We start from the raw sequence: 15409 nt of genomic DNA on the forward strand, positions 1-15409 counted from the left end.
AATTATGTGTGTGACTGGGGCTGGCTACACTCAAGAAGTGAGACGCTGTCCGGAGAGAGAAAGAAAATCTGGTCAAGGCTTTGCACAAAATCAGCACACATGGAATGCTGACTCATATGTTGCACTACAATGTACTTGCATTGGAGAAGGTTCTACAGGAAATCAATGTTTTGCAAATAGACAGACAAGCACGCTGATAAAGGCAGATTCCGCGTGTGCACTAAAGTTTTGGACTTGGCATAAAAAGTTTAAGAAGCACTCCTTTAGGTGTAGCGTGCTCACAGCTCCTAGTAGGCTAGAAGGTGAAAGACGTAAGATTTTGGTGGCACCACTAACCTCAGACAAGGGCATTGGAGGTTGTCGGGGTAGAAAGAGTGCTGTAAGGTCGGCCTTCAGTTGGTCCTTCTTTTCAGCATCCTTCTTCACTTTGCCCATTAATGACTCCTTGTGTAGCACTGTCTCTGCATTCCGTGTGTAGTCAACCTTCAGCACATCATCCCAGTTCTTAAATTTGGACTTGAACACCTGGGGGATTAAGCAAATGGTTGCGATAAAAATCCACAAGCATACAGGCAGTCATCCAACTTTAATTAAAATTACATTTACCTGGGTCCCAAGTTTCAAGAAATAATCTAAAAGAATCCCATGTTAAAAAAAGCGAGCCAAAATAAGAACAAAAGAGCAATTGATGCTGCAGTTTATGTTTCTCACAGTACATGCGGAGCATCCTTGCATCTTACTTTCCCTTTCCCCTCCCAATACATTCTCAAATGTGAAACGCCTCTGGCCAGATGAGACGGTGAATTCTCATCAAGCATGTTGTGAAGAACATCAGATTAAAGACATCATCAAACTAATGAGAGCCTAATATGAGAGAACAGCGTTAGCTATTTAGATAATGCTGATCTAAACCGTGACTGTGGGGAACTAGAACCATGTAAGTGATTTAACTGAACAAATAGTATTTAACAAAATAATATTATTTCAAATGTCAGACTTTAATGGGAATAAGACCAGTGGACAGCATAAAAAGGATGATGTTTATTTTTGTTTCTTTGGAAGAGTTAGCATTTGTTCAGCAATATGAGTAACACGTAGTGGAATGAACACAAAGCACAATTCTACTAGGAAATGATCCACGTTTTGTAAATTACAACATATCTATTCCAAGTACACCTAGGTAAAGGTAGATTTAGAATCACACCCCATCTGCTAATAGATACATTTGTTAAATAACTTGTTTCAAGTCCCAGTACAGAGTCTGAAACCACCCAGATGCCCGTTACCTGGCATTCCGTGCCCTCCAGGTTGCGGATGACCATTGCATGCTTTGGACGGTGGAGCATACTACACACTTCCTGTCCCAATTTCAGAGCTGCGGCACGGACAAGGCGTGAGGACTTCCTTCCAATCCAAATGAACACATCTGACCAGCAGTCCAAGATATACACTGACTTAGTATCCAACAGGCTCTGGACCTAGCAGGAGGCAAAAGTGATATGCACAGTATTATATGATATGTTGTGTTAAGATAATGCAACCAAACAATGCTTCAAAAGTGTGAAGCTTGCCAAGTCTTCAGAGGATAAATACATATATCAATAAACATCAATTTCCTCTATATATATATCTATAGATAGTGTAGTATGATATGGTCAGCATAAATGTTGGGTAAACCTGAATCCAGAAGACAGTGCGCTCTATCAGAACCCGCCATTTGGCAATGAGTGAAAAAAACAGTTGTTTTCCCACCAAGGGCATACAACCACCCGGTCTTACTTTTAGGATAGCAAATCATGCAGAAGAAACAAGTACTCCATCCTTCATGCATGCTTGATCTACCACTGGTCAGTTCCTTAGCAGACTAATGCATGTGTAACCTAAAGGTTAATGTTTGTATCATAAAAGGTCTCCTCAGCGTCACATCCATCTGAGTTCAATTGAATGAGTACTAATGAGGTATGTCAGAATACCCATGACTAGCGCTTAGAGAGTTCTTGCTTTGTTCAGCACATTTAAATGGATTAATAACTATTTTATTAGTCTACATGGATGTTTACTGAAAGTTCTACCTACAGGGTGTGGTAGGAGAAAGTTTTATGAAAAGAAATTGCACTCTTTAACCAGCCTTGTAGGTCCCATTCAAACTAAGCAAGTGTCATAAAGACATAACACAATATTTGTGTTCAAATATCATGTTTTGGTCCAGCTAGTTTCTTTAAGAGCATTCTGTTTTTGTGGTCCTAAACTCACAGTGCAACAATGTATGAAGCTGGCGTGATATACCACTATGTGGTTATACCATAAAAGAGTCCAGAGATTCCCCCAGAAGTGTACAGGGCTCAGTGTAAACCCAAAGCCAATAGAGAAAGGGGGTAATCTAAGAGATGCTGTTCACAAGTGAGTAAAGCAGTTTGGTAACCCAGTCTCCAAGGGAAGCACTGGGGGCAGGGGGCACAAGGCAGCACCTATCTTACACCCTCAGCGACACAGGGCAGCTGGGTGCAGAGTGCCAACACAGCGTCGGGAGCCCAATGCAAATCAATGGGGGAAGATCGGTTTCGGAAACAGGCTAAAGGCTCTGGTCAGGAGACAAGGTGAAGGCAACCCACAGCTGCCCAGGTAAGTAGAGATGCTGGGGTGGCATAGGGACCCAGTTGGTCGTGCTCCCCAAGGCCCAGGGCTTTGGGGACAGTGGTGTCGTTAGGCATCAGAAACGTCCTACTGAGCAGGTCGCAGTCCGGATGAGTCTTTGGGTTGTGGCTGCAGGCGTCGCTGAGGAGTCCGGCAGGGGTCAGCCCCCAGTGGACTCTTGCTCAGAAGCGTTGGGGAACCTTCATTGGACCGGTGGGCTACTTGGACTCGGGCCCTAGGCATTGGATGCAGAGATGGGTCCAGAAGTCATTTCATGATCCCTCAGAGCAGAGTTCTTTGAAGGTGGTTTCTTCTGGACAGGTCTGACCACAGGAGAGCTTGATCTTTGCCAAAGGCAGGCAGTCCTCCCAAAGCTTTGGAGGTAGCTGAGCCGCAGGATGGGTTGTCTTTTGGCGCAGGATCGTTGAGGGCTGCAGACAGGCCGGTAGGGCCAAGTCAGTTGGTTTCTACAGTCTTCTTTTTTGGTGTGACTCTGCAGTGTCCGGCTCTTCTTGGGTCATCAGGAATCGGCTTTTAAGGTCTATGGAAGCCACCTAAATACTAGAATAAGGGGCTTTACAGGGGAGTAACGGGTAGTGACAAATGGATACCTTACCTGGGGCGTCTACACCCACTATTAGGCCATCCTCCTGTGGGAGGTGGCATAGCCCTAGCCCTGATTGGATCAGTCCCACCATCTTTAAGAAGCTGGGCACTGAAAAATGTGCTTAACTTCAACTCTAGCACCTGAGGGATGGAGGTGGAGAAGGTGGGCACACATCCTATTCTGATTAAGTTTTTCCACCGGTTATCCCACCAAAAAGTGGGGGTTTGAAACAGGCAAGCTGAGGTCGCATTACAAAGGGGACAGGCCTTTGAAGCTTCCCTCTCGTGCACTGTGGCTTTCGGGGGCAGGGGGAAGGGGTGACACTTTGGCCTAGAATGGGCTTTGTTTCTGGCCTCAGAAAGCATGGGCTCTCAGCCCATGGGTCCACAAACATGCCTGGTCGTGGCAGGCTGGCTAAAGCTAGTGAGGGTCCCCACTAGGTTTGGTAGGTTTTCAGGGTGCACCTCTAAGGTGCCCTCTTAGTAAATATTTCAATAAATCTAACACTGCCATCATTGTGGGTTCAATGAGAGGAGTTGTTTAGCACCAAACACTCATGGGTTCAGTGAAGCCATCATGGTACAGGGGAACTCTAGTTGTTGCATTTTCAGTCCATGTACTTTCTATGGCTTCACTGGCAATTACAATATTGAGAATGGACTTAGATATTGTAGAGGGATATCTGCTCATGCAGTCGACTTGGTAGTTTTTCACTGCACCAAGGAATGCAAGCTGCAGTGGCACTGCCTTAGCGAGGGGTCCCTAAGGGACCCTCTTCAGCCCCCATGCCGTAGGTTCTAAGGGTACCATTTACTAGGGACTTGCAGTGGGTCTAAAGTTGTGCCACTCGTGGTACCGTTTTAGGGAAGAAGCACTGGCACAGTGAACCTGGTTGGCAGGGACACTGTACACTACAATAAAAATCATATCATTTTCCAGGCAAAAAGTGGGAGGGGCTAATCATGTCAAAAGAGGCAGTTTCTCACAAACCACTATTTTAGAATTTTAGCCCGGCTGTGTAAAGATGATGGAAGGAAGCTGAAAACACATTAATGAATAGGATACAATGTTACCCCTGTTAAGCCTCCCAACTGGTGAGTCTCACCTTAGAGAACATTTCCAGTAAGGTACTGCACAGTTAAGACGATAATATTCACACCTTCAATTTACATCTCTTACAAACAAGAAAGTGTGGTATGTAGTACTTTATAAAATTAAAATTAGAATACCATATTTTGAATAGAACAGTAATATCCTACACCAGTGGGGACCTAGACCTACTTAGGTATTTATTTCTGGCCATTCGCCCTGCTAAGCACAGGTTTCTAGAACACAGACTCTTTCTATACTCTCAACTACAAACACTATGCTAGCATACACTTACTTAGGAAGGCTTATCCTGTTAGCCATAAACATACCGTGCTTGGAGACACCAACCCAGGGAGTCTGTAAAGCTTCAGTCCTGGGTTAGACTGGCCACCCCCTCTTGACTGCATGTCTTACGCCCCAAATGCAGCAGGGTTTCTGTGAAGACTACGGGCCCAGTTCACAAAGATTTTGCAGGAACTTACATTTGCAATACTCCTCCTGACTTACACCTGAAATCCAAGAGCAAGCCAGGAATACTTCTAGCTTATTCCTGGAAGTCAAAAATAATATAGAAGAATTGCAAGAGTAAGTCACATCTACTCATAGAAAAATCTTTACGAAATGAGCCTCATAAATTAAGACTCCCCGATGTTTCACAATAAAGAAAAAAAGAAAAATCACACCCATTTCCTGATATGAAGCTGGTCGCTTTGAGATGGGGAGAGAACAACATCACAGAAATTGTGTATGTGGAACAGCACTGCAAAGACTAATTAGTGGCAGCACTGAGGGATATTAATCTCTTCTACCTACAATAAGAAATGTCTTCCTCTGTGTCTACAGAGGTTATAATTAATAGTACGAGAGGAGTTGTTGTTGCTTCTAAATGGGTTATAGTTAAAAAAGGATTCACACATGATTTCACAATACTACATGGGTTGTACAATTTACTGTGCCAATTCGCTAAATTGCTCTTTTAAGCTAAAGGCTAGAAAAACACTGAATAAAGAGGAGCCAAGTTTCAGCCTGTACCACCTCCTTCCAACTGACACCCCTATAGATAAAAAAAATTCTCCCTCCATTCCCACCCATATAACAAACATTCATACCCTTCTCCATTCTCATGATTTTCTTCTGAACACCTAATTTCCCTGGCTGTGCTTTCATGTTTTCGGACTCTTCACAATTCCCTGGTGCAACCTCAGCAGTAAAATAACAACCGTTTGCTCATACTCAACCATAAGAGCCTTACCAGTCTCATCTCTGGCGACAGATCGATCTTCGGCCTCTGCTTGTGCTCCACAGACAGTTTGTAATTGATTTGTGGGAGTTCCAAGTATCCCAGCCCCAAGCCAACCTGAGGGAACAGCAGCAATAGATTAAGAGCAAATCTGTGAATTTTCAGACCTCCTTAAAGCCCAACTCTCAGTCTCAGAATCCGCACAGAAACAGGGTTTCTTTCCAACAAAAGCATTTGACTCCCCATGACCAAAGAAGGTTCTCAGAATTTAAAGAGAAATACTTGCTGTAGATTTTAATATGAGGACAGTACATAATCCAGACACAAACAATCTTTAGAATGCTCTATATGTTTTCAAACACACCTTGTACTATTTTGCCAGGCAATGGGCGTGAGTAGAGAAAGAGAACTTAGGGCGATCAGAACTATGTGGAAAGTATTTTCATGCTTCTGGCTTTGATTGCAGTATTGCACTGTGTAATAACTTAGGTCAAATAGCCCACAGCGCTCCCTCAGGCTTTATATAGCTTGAGCATAGCTCGAATCAGGGTGAGAGCAAGATCTTTCAGGCTTGTCCATCAAAACCTGCCAGTACCACACAAAAGTTTGATTATCCATTCCATGTTCAGCTTGACAGAAGGGTAGAGCGATGTTTTCAACCTTAAATGCAAACGCATTGTTCTTGGGTCAAAGTAGTTTATTTTCTCCCTTATTGTGTACAATGTATACTCTGACTGGTCAGGGTACTTCCTGGGTGACCGCTCAAGCCTTGTACATAATAGTCAGACTAAGTCAATATTTCCTCCATACACTGTAAAACGTAGGTATAACTGAGGCAGATGGTCACAATGCCCATGCAGACAGGATGGAGACTGAAAAACATATCAAGAGCCAAGATATCAACTAAACATAAATATGTCACTACTAAATAATATGATCCATCTAAAGCCACTATGAAGCTTCTGGCCACTAGTTTGCTAGGAGTGGAATTAGGTTCATAAATTAACCTACACGTACAATAAGTGGGAAATCAGTTTGGCTGCATTTAGGAACAGGTAAATTGTTATTTGAACTGTTTGCAGGGAGATGTATATATTGAAGGTTGATATTTTGACAGTCTATAGTTTGCAGTGTATGGAATGTGGAATGAGGTGTAAAAGAACTACAGCATATTGAGGATTAAGAGAGATGGGAATATGGGTTCTTCTCTATATCGCCTTGCTACTGTTGAGAGCAGCATGGGTGCTCTTCTATATCTTGAATCTGAGTGGGTGGCGTGCACAATCTACCGTACCTTGTACAGCTTTGGTCGAACTGGCTTGAAATCGTCAGGCACGTTGCATTGGATCTCTTCAGGCTGCCCTCCCAGCACCTCCCAGAACTCCGGCGTTTCCTGGTTTTGCACTAGCAGGGTGATCTCGGCCTTGCCCTTCCGCTCGTTCTTGTTTATCTTCTCAGCAAAGAGCCTGAAATAAGGGCAAGGCTGGGAAATGTAACACAGGCCACTATGCTCTCCAAGATAGAAGTAATACAACATTTAGAAAAGTGGGCCTCGAGTACCTTGTGTACTCTCAAAATCTCTATAAGTAATGCAGTTGTATCATGGAACTAGATTTGCCACCTTCCTCACACAACTCCTTATTTTCCTGTCAGTTCGTTATCCACTCCAAAAAACATGCTCATTCTTAAGTATTTCGCTTGAAATACATCCTTCTGGAAACAATTCTTTCGACATCTATGGGGAATATATATATGTGTATGTATATGGAAAATGTCACTTACCCAGTGTACATCTGTTCGTGGCATTAGTCGCTGCAGATTCACATGCTGTGCACAGTCCGCCGTCTGGTGTTGGGCTCGGAGTGTTACAAGTTGTTTTTCTTCGAAGAAGTCTTTTCGAGTCACGAGACCGAGGGACTCCTCCCACTTCGATTCCATTGCGCATGGGCGTCGACTCCATGTTAGATTGTTTTCCCCGCAGAGGGTGAGGTAGGAGTTGTGTATGTTAGTAATAGTGCCCAAGCAATGGAATGAATACGTATGTACATAATAAAGGTTAAAGTAATATATTTACAAATGTACAAATGTTCAAGATCTACTTCTAAACGGCTACAGGCTCCTGGGGAGGCGGGTGGGCGCATGTGAATCTGCAGCGACTCAGATGTACACTGGGTAAGTGAAATTTTCCGTTCGATGACATGTGTAGCTGCAGATACACATGCTGTGCACCGACTAGTAAGCAGTTATCTCCCCAAAAGCGGTGGTTCAGCCTGTAGGAGTTGAAGTAGTTTGAAATAATGTTCTTAGTACAGCCTGACCTACTGTGGCTTGTTGTGCAGTTAACACATCTACACAGTAGTGCTTGGTAAATGTATGAGGCGTAGACCATGTTGCTGCCTTACATATTTCGTTTATTGGAATATTTCCTAGAAAGGCCATGGTAGCCCCTTTCTTTCTGGTTGAGTGTGCCTTTGGTGTAATAGGCAGCTCTCTCTTTGCTTTAAGATAGCAGGTTTGAATACACTTAACTATCCACCTAGCAATGCCTTGTTTTGAAATTGGATTTCCTGTATGAGGTTTTTGAAAAGCAATAAATAGTTGTTTTAGTTTTTCTAATTAGTTTCGTTCTGTCAATGTAGTACATTAGTGCTCTTTTGATGTCTAATGTATGTAGTGCTCTTTCAGCTACAGAATCTGGTTGTGGGAAGAACACTGGTAATTCTACTGTTTGATTTAAGTGGAACGGGGAGATAACCTTTGGTAAAAATTTAGGATTTGTTCTTAGAACTACTTTATTTTTATGTATCTGCATAAATGGTTCTTGTATGGTAAATGCTTGAATCTCGCTCACTCTTCTTAGAGATGTGATGGCAATCAAAAATGCAACTTTCCACGTTAAGTATTGCATTTCACAAGAATGCATGGGCTCGAAAGGTGGACCCATGAGTCTTGTTAAGACGATGTTGAGGTTCCATGAAGGAACAGGTGGTGTTCTTGGTGGTATGATTCTCTTTAAGCCTTCCATAAAAGTTTTAATGACTGGTATTCTAAATAGTGAAGTTGAATGAGTAATTTGTAGGTAAGCTGATATTGCGGTGAGATGTATTTTTATGGAAGAGAAAGCTAGATTTGATTTTTGCAAATGTAGTAAATATCCTACTATATCTTTTGGAGATGCGTGTAATGGCTGAATTTGATTATTCTGGCAGTAATACACAAATCTTTTCCACTTGTTTGCGTAGCAGTGTCTAGTGGTAGGTTTCCTAGCTTGTTTTATGACCTCCATACATTCTTGTGTGAGGTGCAAGTGTCCGAATTCTAGGATTTCAGGAGCCAAATTGCTAGATTCAAAGATGCTGGATTTGGATGTCTGATCTGTTGTTTGTGTTGTGTTAACAGATCTGGTTTGTTGGGTAGTTTGACATGAGGTACTACTGACAGGTCTAGTAGTGTCGTGTACCAAGGTTGCCTCACCCATGTTGGTGCTATTAGTATGAGTTTGAGTTTGTTTTGACTCAACCTGTTTACTAGATATGGAATGAGAGGGGGAAAAGCGTATGCAAAGATCCCTGACCAGTTCATCCATAGAGCATTGCCTTGGGATTGATCTTGTGGGTACCTGGATGCAAAGTTTTGGCATTTTTAGGTTTCCTTTGTTGCAAATAGATCTATTTGAGGTGTTCCCCAAATTTGAAAGTAATTGTTTAGTATTTGGGGGTGAATTTCCCATTCGTGGGTTTGTTGGTGATCTCGAGAGAGATTGTCTGCCAACTGGTTCTGAATCCCTGGAATAAATTGTGCTATTAGGCGAATGTGGTTGTGAATCGCCCAATGCCATATTTTCTGTGTTAGGAGGCACAACTGTGTCGAGTGTGTCCCTCCTTGTTTGTTTAGATAATACATTGTTGTCATGTTGTCTGTTTTGACAAGAATGTATTTTTGGGTTATTATGGGTTGAAATGCTTTCAGCGCTAGAAATACTGCTAACATTTCCAAGTGATTTATGTGAAACTGTCTCTGATGTATGTCCCATTGTCCTTGGATGCTGTGTTGATTGAGGTGTGCTCCCCACCCTGTCATGGAAGCATCTGTAGTTATGACGTATTGTGGCACTGGGTCTTGGAAAGGCCGCCCTCGGTTTAAATTTGTACTGTTCCACCATAGAAGCCAGATGTATGTTTGGCGGTCTATCAACACCAGATCTAGAAGTTGACCCTGTGCTTGTTACCATTGTGATGCTAGGCACTGTTGTGAGGGCCGCATGTGCAATCTTGCGTTTGGGACAATGGCTATGCATGAAGACATCATACCTAGTAGTTTCATTACCATTCTGACTTGTATCTTTTGTGTTGGATACATGGCCTGTATTACTTTGTGAAATGTTTGAACCCGTTGTGGACTTGGAGTGGCAATCCCTTTTGCTGTGTTGATTGTCGCTCCTAAGTATTGCTGCGTTTGACACGGCAAAAGGTGTGACTTCGCGTAGTTGATGGAGAAACCTAGCCTGTGAAGGGTTTGTATGACATATTTTGTGTGCTGTGAACACTGTTTTAGTGTGCTGGTTTTGATTAACCAGTCGTCTAAGTACGGGAACACATGTATTTGCTGCCTTCTGATATGTGCAGCTACTACTGCCAGGCATTTTGTAAAAACTCTTGGCGCAGTTGTTATTCCGAATGGCAACACTTTGAATTGGTAATGCATTCCTTGGAATACGAACCTTAGGTATTTCCTGTGTGAAGGATGTATTGGTATATGGAAATACGCATCTTTTAGATCTAATGTTGTCATGTAGTCTTGCTGTTTGAGCAGTGGGATTACGTCTTGTAAAGTGACCATGTGAAAGTGGTCTGATTTTATGTAGGTAGTTAGTATTCTGAGATCTAGTATTGGTCTCAGAGTTTTGTCCTTTTTGGGTATTAGAAAGTACAGTGAGTAAACTCCTGTGTTTTTTTGTTGAATTGGTACTAATTCTATTGCGTCCTTTTGTAGCAATGCTTGAACTTCTAGTCCTAGAAGATCTATATGTTGTTTTGACATATTGTGTGTTTTCGGTGGGACGTTTGGAGGGAATTGGCGAAATTCTATGCAATAACCATGCTGGATAATTGCTAAGACCCAAGTGTCTGTTATTTCCTCCCAAAGTTTGTAAAATTGGCTTAGTCTTCCCCCCACAGGTGTTATGTGATGGGGGTGTGTGACTTGTGAGTCACTGCTTATTTTGAGGGGTTTTGGGGCCTTGGAATTTTCCTCTATTTTTGGGGAATTGGCCCCCTCTAAATTGCCCCCGAAAACCTCCCCTTTGATATTGACCCTGGTAGGTAGGCCTTGTTTGTGAGGTTGTGGTTTCTGTGGGTTGACCTTGAAACCCTCCCCTAAAAGGTGTTTTCCGAAATGTGCCTCTGCTCTGCGGGGAGTAGAGTGCGCCCATGGCTTTGGCTGTATCGGTGTCCTTTTTGAGTTTTTCGATGGCAGTGTCTACCTCCGGCCCAAACAATTGCTGTTCATTAAACGGCATATTGAGCACAGCCTGCTGGATTTCCGGTTTGAACCCAGAAGTGCGCAGCCATGCGTGCCTTCGTATTGTGACTGCAGTGTTTATTGTCCTTGCAGCTGTATCTGCTGCATCCATGGAAGACCGTATCTGATTATTTGAGATACTTTGTCCCTCTTCCACCACCTGTTGCGTTCTTTTTTGGAACTCCTTGGGTAAGTGTTCGATGAAATGTTGCATTTCATCCCAATGAGCCCTGTCGTATCTTGCCAAAAGTGCTTGTGAATTGGCAATACGCCACTGATTTGTTGCTTGTGCTGCAACCCTTTTTCCCGCAGCATCAAATTTGCGGCTCTCCTTGTCTGGAGGTGGTGCGTCGCCTGAGGTATGAGAGTTGGCTCTCTTACGAGCTGCCCCCACAACTACTGAGTCTGGTGTTAGTTGTGTTGTAATATATATTGGATCTGTGGGCGGTGGCTTATATTTTTTCTCCACCCTTGGAGTTATGGCTCTGCCTTTAACTGGATCCTGAAAAATTTGTTTTGAATGTCTTAGCATTCCTGGGAGCATGGGAAGGCATTGATACTGGCTATGGGTGGAGGATAGGGTGTTAAAGAGAAAGTCATCCTCAATTGGTTCCGAATGTAAGGAGACATTGTGAAACTCGGCTGCCCTTGCGACCACCTGTGTATAGGATGTACTGTCCTCAGGTGGTGACGGTTTTGTAGGATAAGAGTCTGGGCTATTGTCAGACACTGGAGCATCGTAGAGGTCCCATGCATCGGGATCATCCTGATTCATTGTGGTATGAGCTGGTGAGTGCATCAGTGGTGGAGTTGTTGCTGGTGATGCATGTATTGATGGTGGTGGAGACGGTGGTGGGGTTGTTTTCCTTGCCACCTTTGCTTGTGGTTGCTTGTCCTTTTGTTGAAAGGCAAGTTTCCTTTTTATTTTGATTGGGGGAAGAGTGGTTATCTTCCCTGTGTCCTCATGAATATGAAGCCTTCTTTGCGTGTAGTCAGGCTCTACAGCTTGAAGCTCCTCTCCAAATCTGTGTAATTGGGAGGTTAATCCTTGTTCCTCTGTATAGGAACTAGTTTTCGGCTCCGAGGCTGGCTGTTTCGGAACCGAAACCTTTTCGGAAGTCTTTTTAGGCTCCGAAGAAACCTTCTTTGTTTTCGGCGTGGTGTCTCGGTGCCGAAATTCTTCGGTGCCACTGTCTCTGTGCCGAAGTTTCTCGGAGCCGCTGTCTCGGCTCCGAGGTTGCTGTGTGGCGGTATCTCGACCGGAGTCGGATGACTTCGACACCAGCATGCCCGTTTTCGGTGCCTTGGATGGGTCACCTATTTTTCGGGTTAAGCCATGGCCTGTTGGCGGTGGCGTCCCCTGGGCTTTTGTAGACTTCTCGTGAGTCTTGATTTTCGACGTCTTACTCACGGTTGTGGTTGTTTCTTCGGCGTCGAGTTCTTCCGAATCCGACTCGTGGACGGAGAAAGCTTCTTCTTCCTCCTCGAAACGATCTTGACCTGTCGGCGTGGACGCCATTTGTAGTCTCCTGGCTCTTCGGTCTCTCAGCGTCTTCCTCGACCGAAACGCTCGACAGGCTTCACAAGTATCCTCCTTGTGCTCGGGGGACAAGCACAAGTTACAGACCAGATGGTGATCCGTATACGGATACTTGTGATGGCATTTTGGGCAGAAGCGGAATGGGGTCCGTTCCATGAGCCTTGAAGTCGCACGTGGCCGGGCCGACCAGGCCCCGACGGGGGATCGAAAAAACCCCGAAGGGCCACCGGAGCTCTTCAAAATTCGGTGTCGATTTGTTCTAACTAACCCGATACCGAACGCAAACAATACCGACGTTTTTTTCCGAGATTCTAACTAACTTTCCGACCCGAAACACGGAGCGAAAAGGAACACGTCCGAACCCGATGGCGGAAAAAAAAACAATCTAACATGGAGTCGACGCCCATGCGCAATGGAATCGAAGTGGGAGGAGTCCCTCGGTCTCGTGACTCGAAAAGACTTCTTCGAAGAAAAACAACTTGTAACACTCAGAGCCCAACACCAGACGGCGGACTGTGCACAGCATGTGTATCTGCAGCTACACATGCCATCGAACATATATATATTTATGTATATATATTTTTTTAAGTTTGTAGTCAGGTGATATTAAAGTAGCAGTTCTTCCTGGACATGCATATCAATAGGCCCAAATTAAACACCATCATTGTACTCTGCTCAAGCTACTACTTTATCTACTTGGTTCCTGTGATCTAATTAGGTGCTTCAACATTTAAGAGCATTGGACTCTACAGTGCAAGGCCAACAGAAGTCCTCCTCTCGCTTGCCAACAAGCGCACATGACAGCAGGAGGAAGCTCAAAGAGACAGCAAAGGAAAAGAAAAACTGCTGCAGTACCACAGGGATGGAAGGGCAGGTGACAACACCGGTAAAATAAAATATATATGATGGCCATTTGCTGGTTTCAAGAAGCTCAAACCTTGGAAAGGAAAATGGACAAAAGCAGCATCTGAATTAGAAACAATCACGGAGTAACCTGATATTACTAATTATTCACTTCTTGCTTCACAATTTGTCCTTAGCCCCTCGTCCAAGATCCAGTTATCCAGCTCCGTAGGCTATTCACACACTGCATAGGACCATCTCAACAGATGAGTTTTCAAAGTTGATAAAATAATTGGGCACAATTACAGCAGTTATTTAATTTCTTACGAGACTATTTAGTGTGGTTTTGAGAAATGTTGTGAATAACTCACACTCCTGAGACCTTGAACTGAAATCACTCCAAAAGCACCCACTAGAAACCAAATTGTCTTTTTCGAGCCAAGTAACCACAGACTAAAATCACAAACAGATTATTATACATTATTGGCCAGAAGGAGCAATTCCTAATCTGCCCCTAAGGGAGTTTATTACTAAGCACAATTAGTTTAGAGAGACAGAATTGCACCATAGATTTATTAGCCACTTTTCCACATTTTCAGTCTATATCCACATCACTTGTGTGTAATTTAAGGTTTATTTGCTGTTAAAATACACTTACAAAATTCAAACAAAAATATGTTGAGTTAGGAGACACATCTACTTAAAAGCTGATCTTCTATACTATGTCATGTGCCTTCATCAGCCATGGGCAGGACTGTTAAAGCTCATTTGTTAATATCTTTTGAGAAAAAAGGGGACATCATACAGAACATCCAGATTTCAACCTCATAAGGGCACCTTGGGTTACCACATCATGTTCTCAAAAGGCCACACAACATCAACTGATCTCACCACAATAAATAAAGCTGTTCCATCACACAAAACACCACTTGAACCCCTCCGTGCAACAACCCCTCCCCCCCAACACAACTACATTATCTTTTTCCATATGTAGCCATCTCTCCGGGCCCCTCATAGAATCTGTCACACCATACAGCAAAATCCTCAACATGCCTTTTAACACTGCTCCCCTACCCCCAACTGCATCACCTTACATTAAACAAGCTCATTCTTTAACATCCAAACATCACGACCCTCAATCCCACACCAGACTAACTTATCTCAGTAGGTACAGTCTAACTACTTCTACCAGACAACTGGTGAGACCAGATGAATGCAGCATCTATGACCTCAGAGAATACAAACAGATACATACACACAGCATTGGACTTTCCACATGGCTCACAGATAACCTAGATTTGGAATTATGTATCAAGGGTCAACCTTCTGTCCCATCCACAACCATCCCCCTTACCGATCCTAACCGGAGGCTGTTATTCGGAGCTCTCCGACAGATGCACCGGTTACACATGTTCTCTGGAAACACAGCACATTGAGACAGAAAACTTAACTTTGGATCCACAACCATTGGCAATGTAAAATGAAATAACAACACATGTGTCCTATTGCTTAAACCTTGAAATAGATCAGGGCTTTCTTTACATCCAGATCCACATTTCACGATGTCAGCACCCTCTCCCGTGCACCTCTACATCTTTGTACCCACCCACACTTTGGCCATGGAAATGGCCTTTGGTTGGGGATGCTGAGCCACAGGATGAAGAGATCACAGATTGTTCTGTGCAAAGCCACTAGTCTGAACAACACTAATGTGGTATTTAAAAGATCAGAATACATTTTACCTGGCTTTTGTGGTACCACTCAGGGTGGCTTGGGCCCCTCTCCAGATATAGATGTTCAGACCGTGGTCGAGCATGAAAACAAATCTAGAAAACAATAGAGGTATTAAATGAAATGATGGAGGTCAATGCAAGGGGTTGTCAGAAATGCAGCAGAGTGGAGAGGAAGAGTGATTGGATCTCTACTCCTTCGCAGG

General features: G+C 43.6%; 1 protein-coding gene across 2 annotated transcripts in view; it reads right to left on the minus strand.

Moving 5' to 3' along the window:
- The window catches only part of FLII (FLII actin remodeling protein), a 208551-nt gene that overhangs the window by 73173 nt on the left and 119969 nt on the right, over nucleotides 1-15409 (minus strand). For both annotated transcript variants that reach the window (XM_069210099.1, XM_069210098.1), the window contains exons 17-21: nucleotides 15216-15299; nucleotides 6865-7036; nucleotides 5583-5687; nucleotides 1287-1478; nucleotides 337-525 (exon numbers count right to left, since the gene is read on the minus strand). In XM_069210099.1, the coding sequence (XP_069066200.1) occupies nucleotides 337-525; nucleotides 1287-1478; nucleotides 5583-5687; nucleotides 6865-7036; nucleotides 15216-15299 (742 nt within the window). The remainder of the gene's footprint in view (nucleotides 1-336; nucleotides 526-1286; nucleotides 1479-5582; nucleotides 5688-6864; nucleotides 7037-15215; nucleotides 15300-15409) is intronic.

This window comes from Pleurodeles waltl, chromosome 10 (assembly GCF_031143425.1).
Source record: "Pleurodeles waltl isolate 20211129_DDA chromosome 10, aPleWal1.hap1.20221129, whole genome shotgun sequence".
Lineage (NCBI taxonomy): Eukaryota > Metazoa > Chordata > Amphibia > Caudata > Salamandridae > Pleurodeles > Pleurodeles waltl.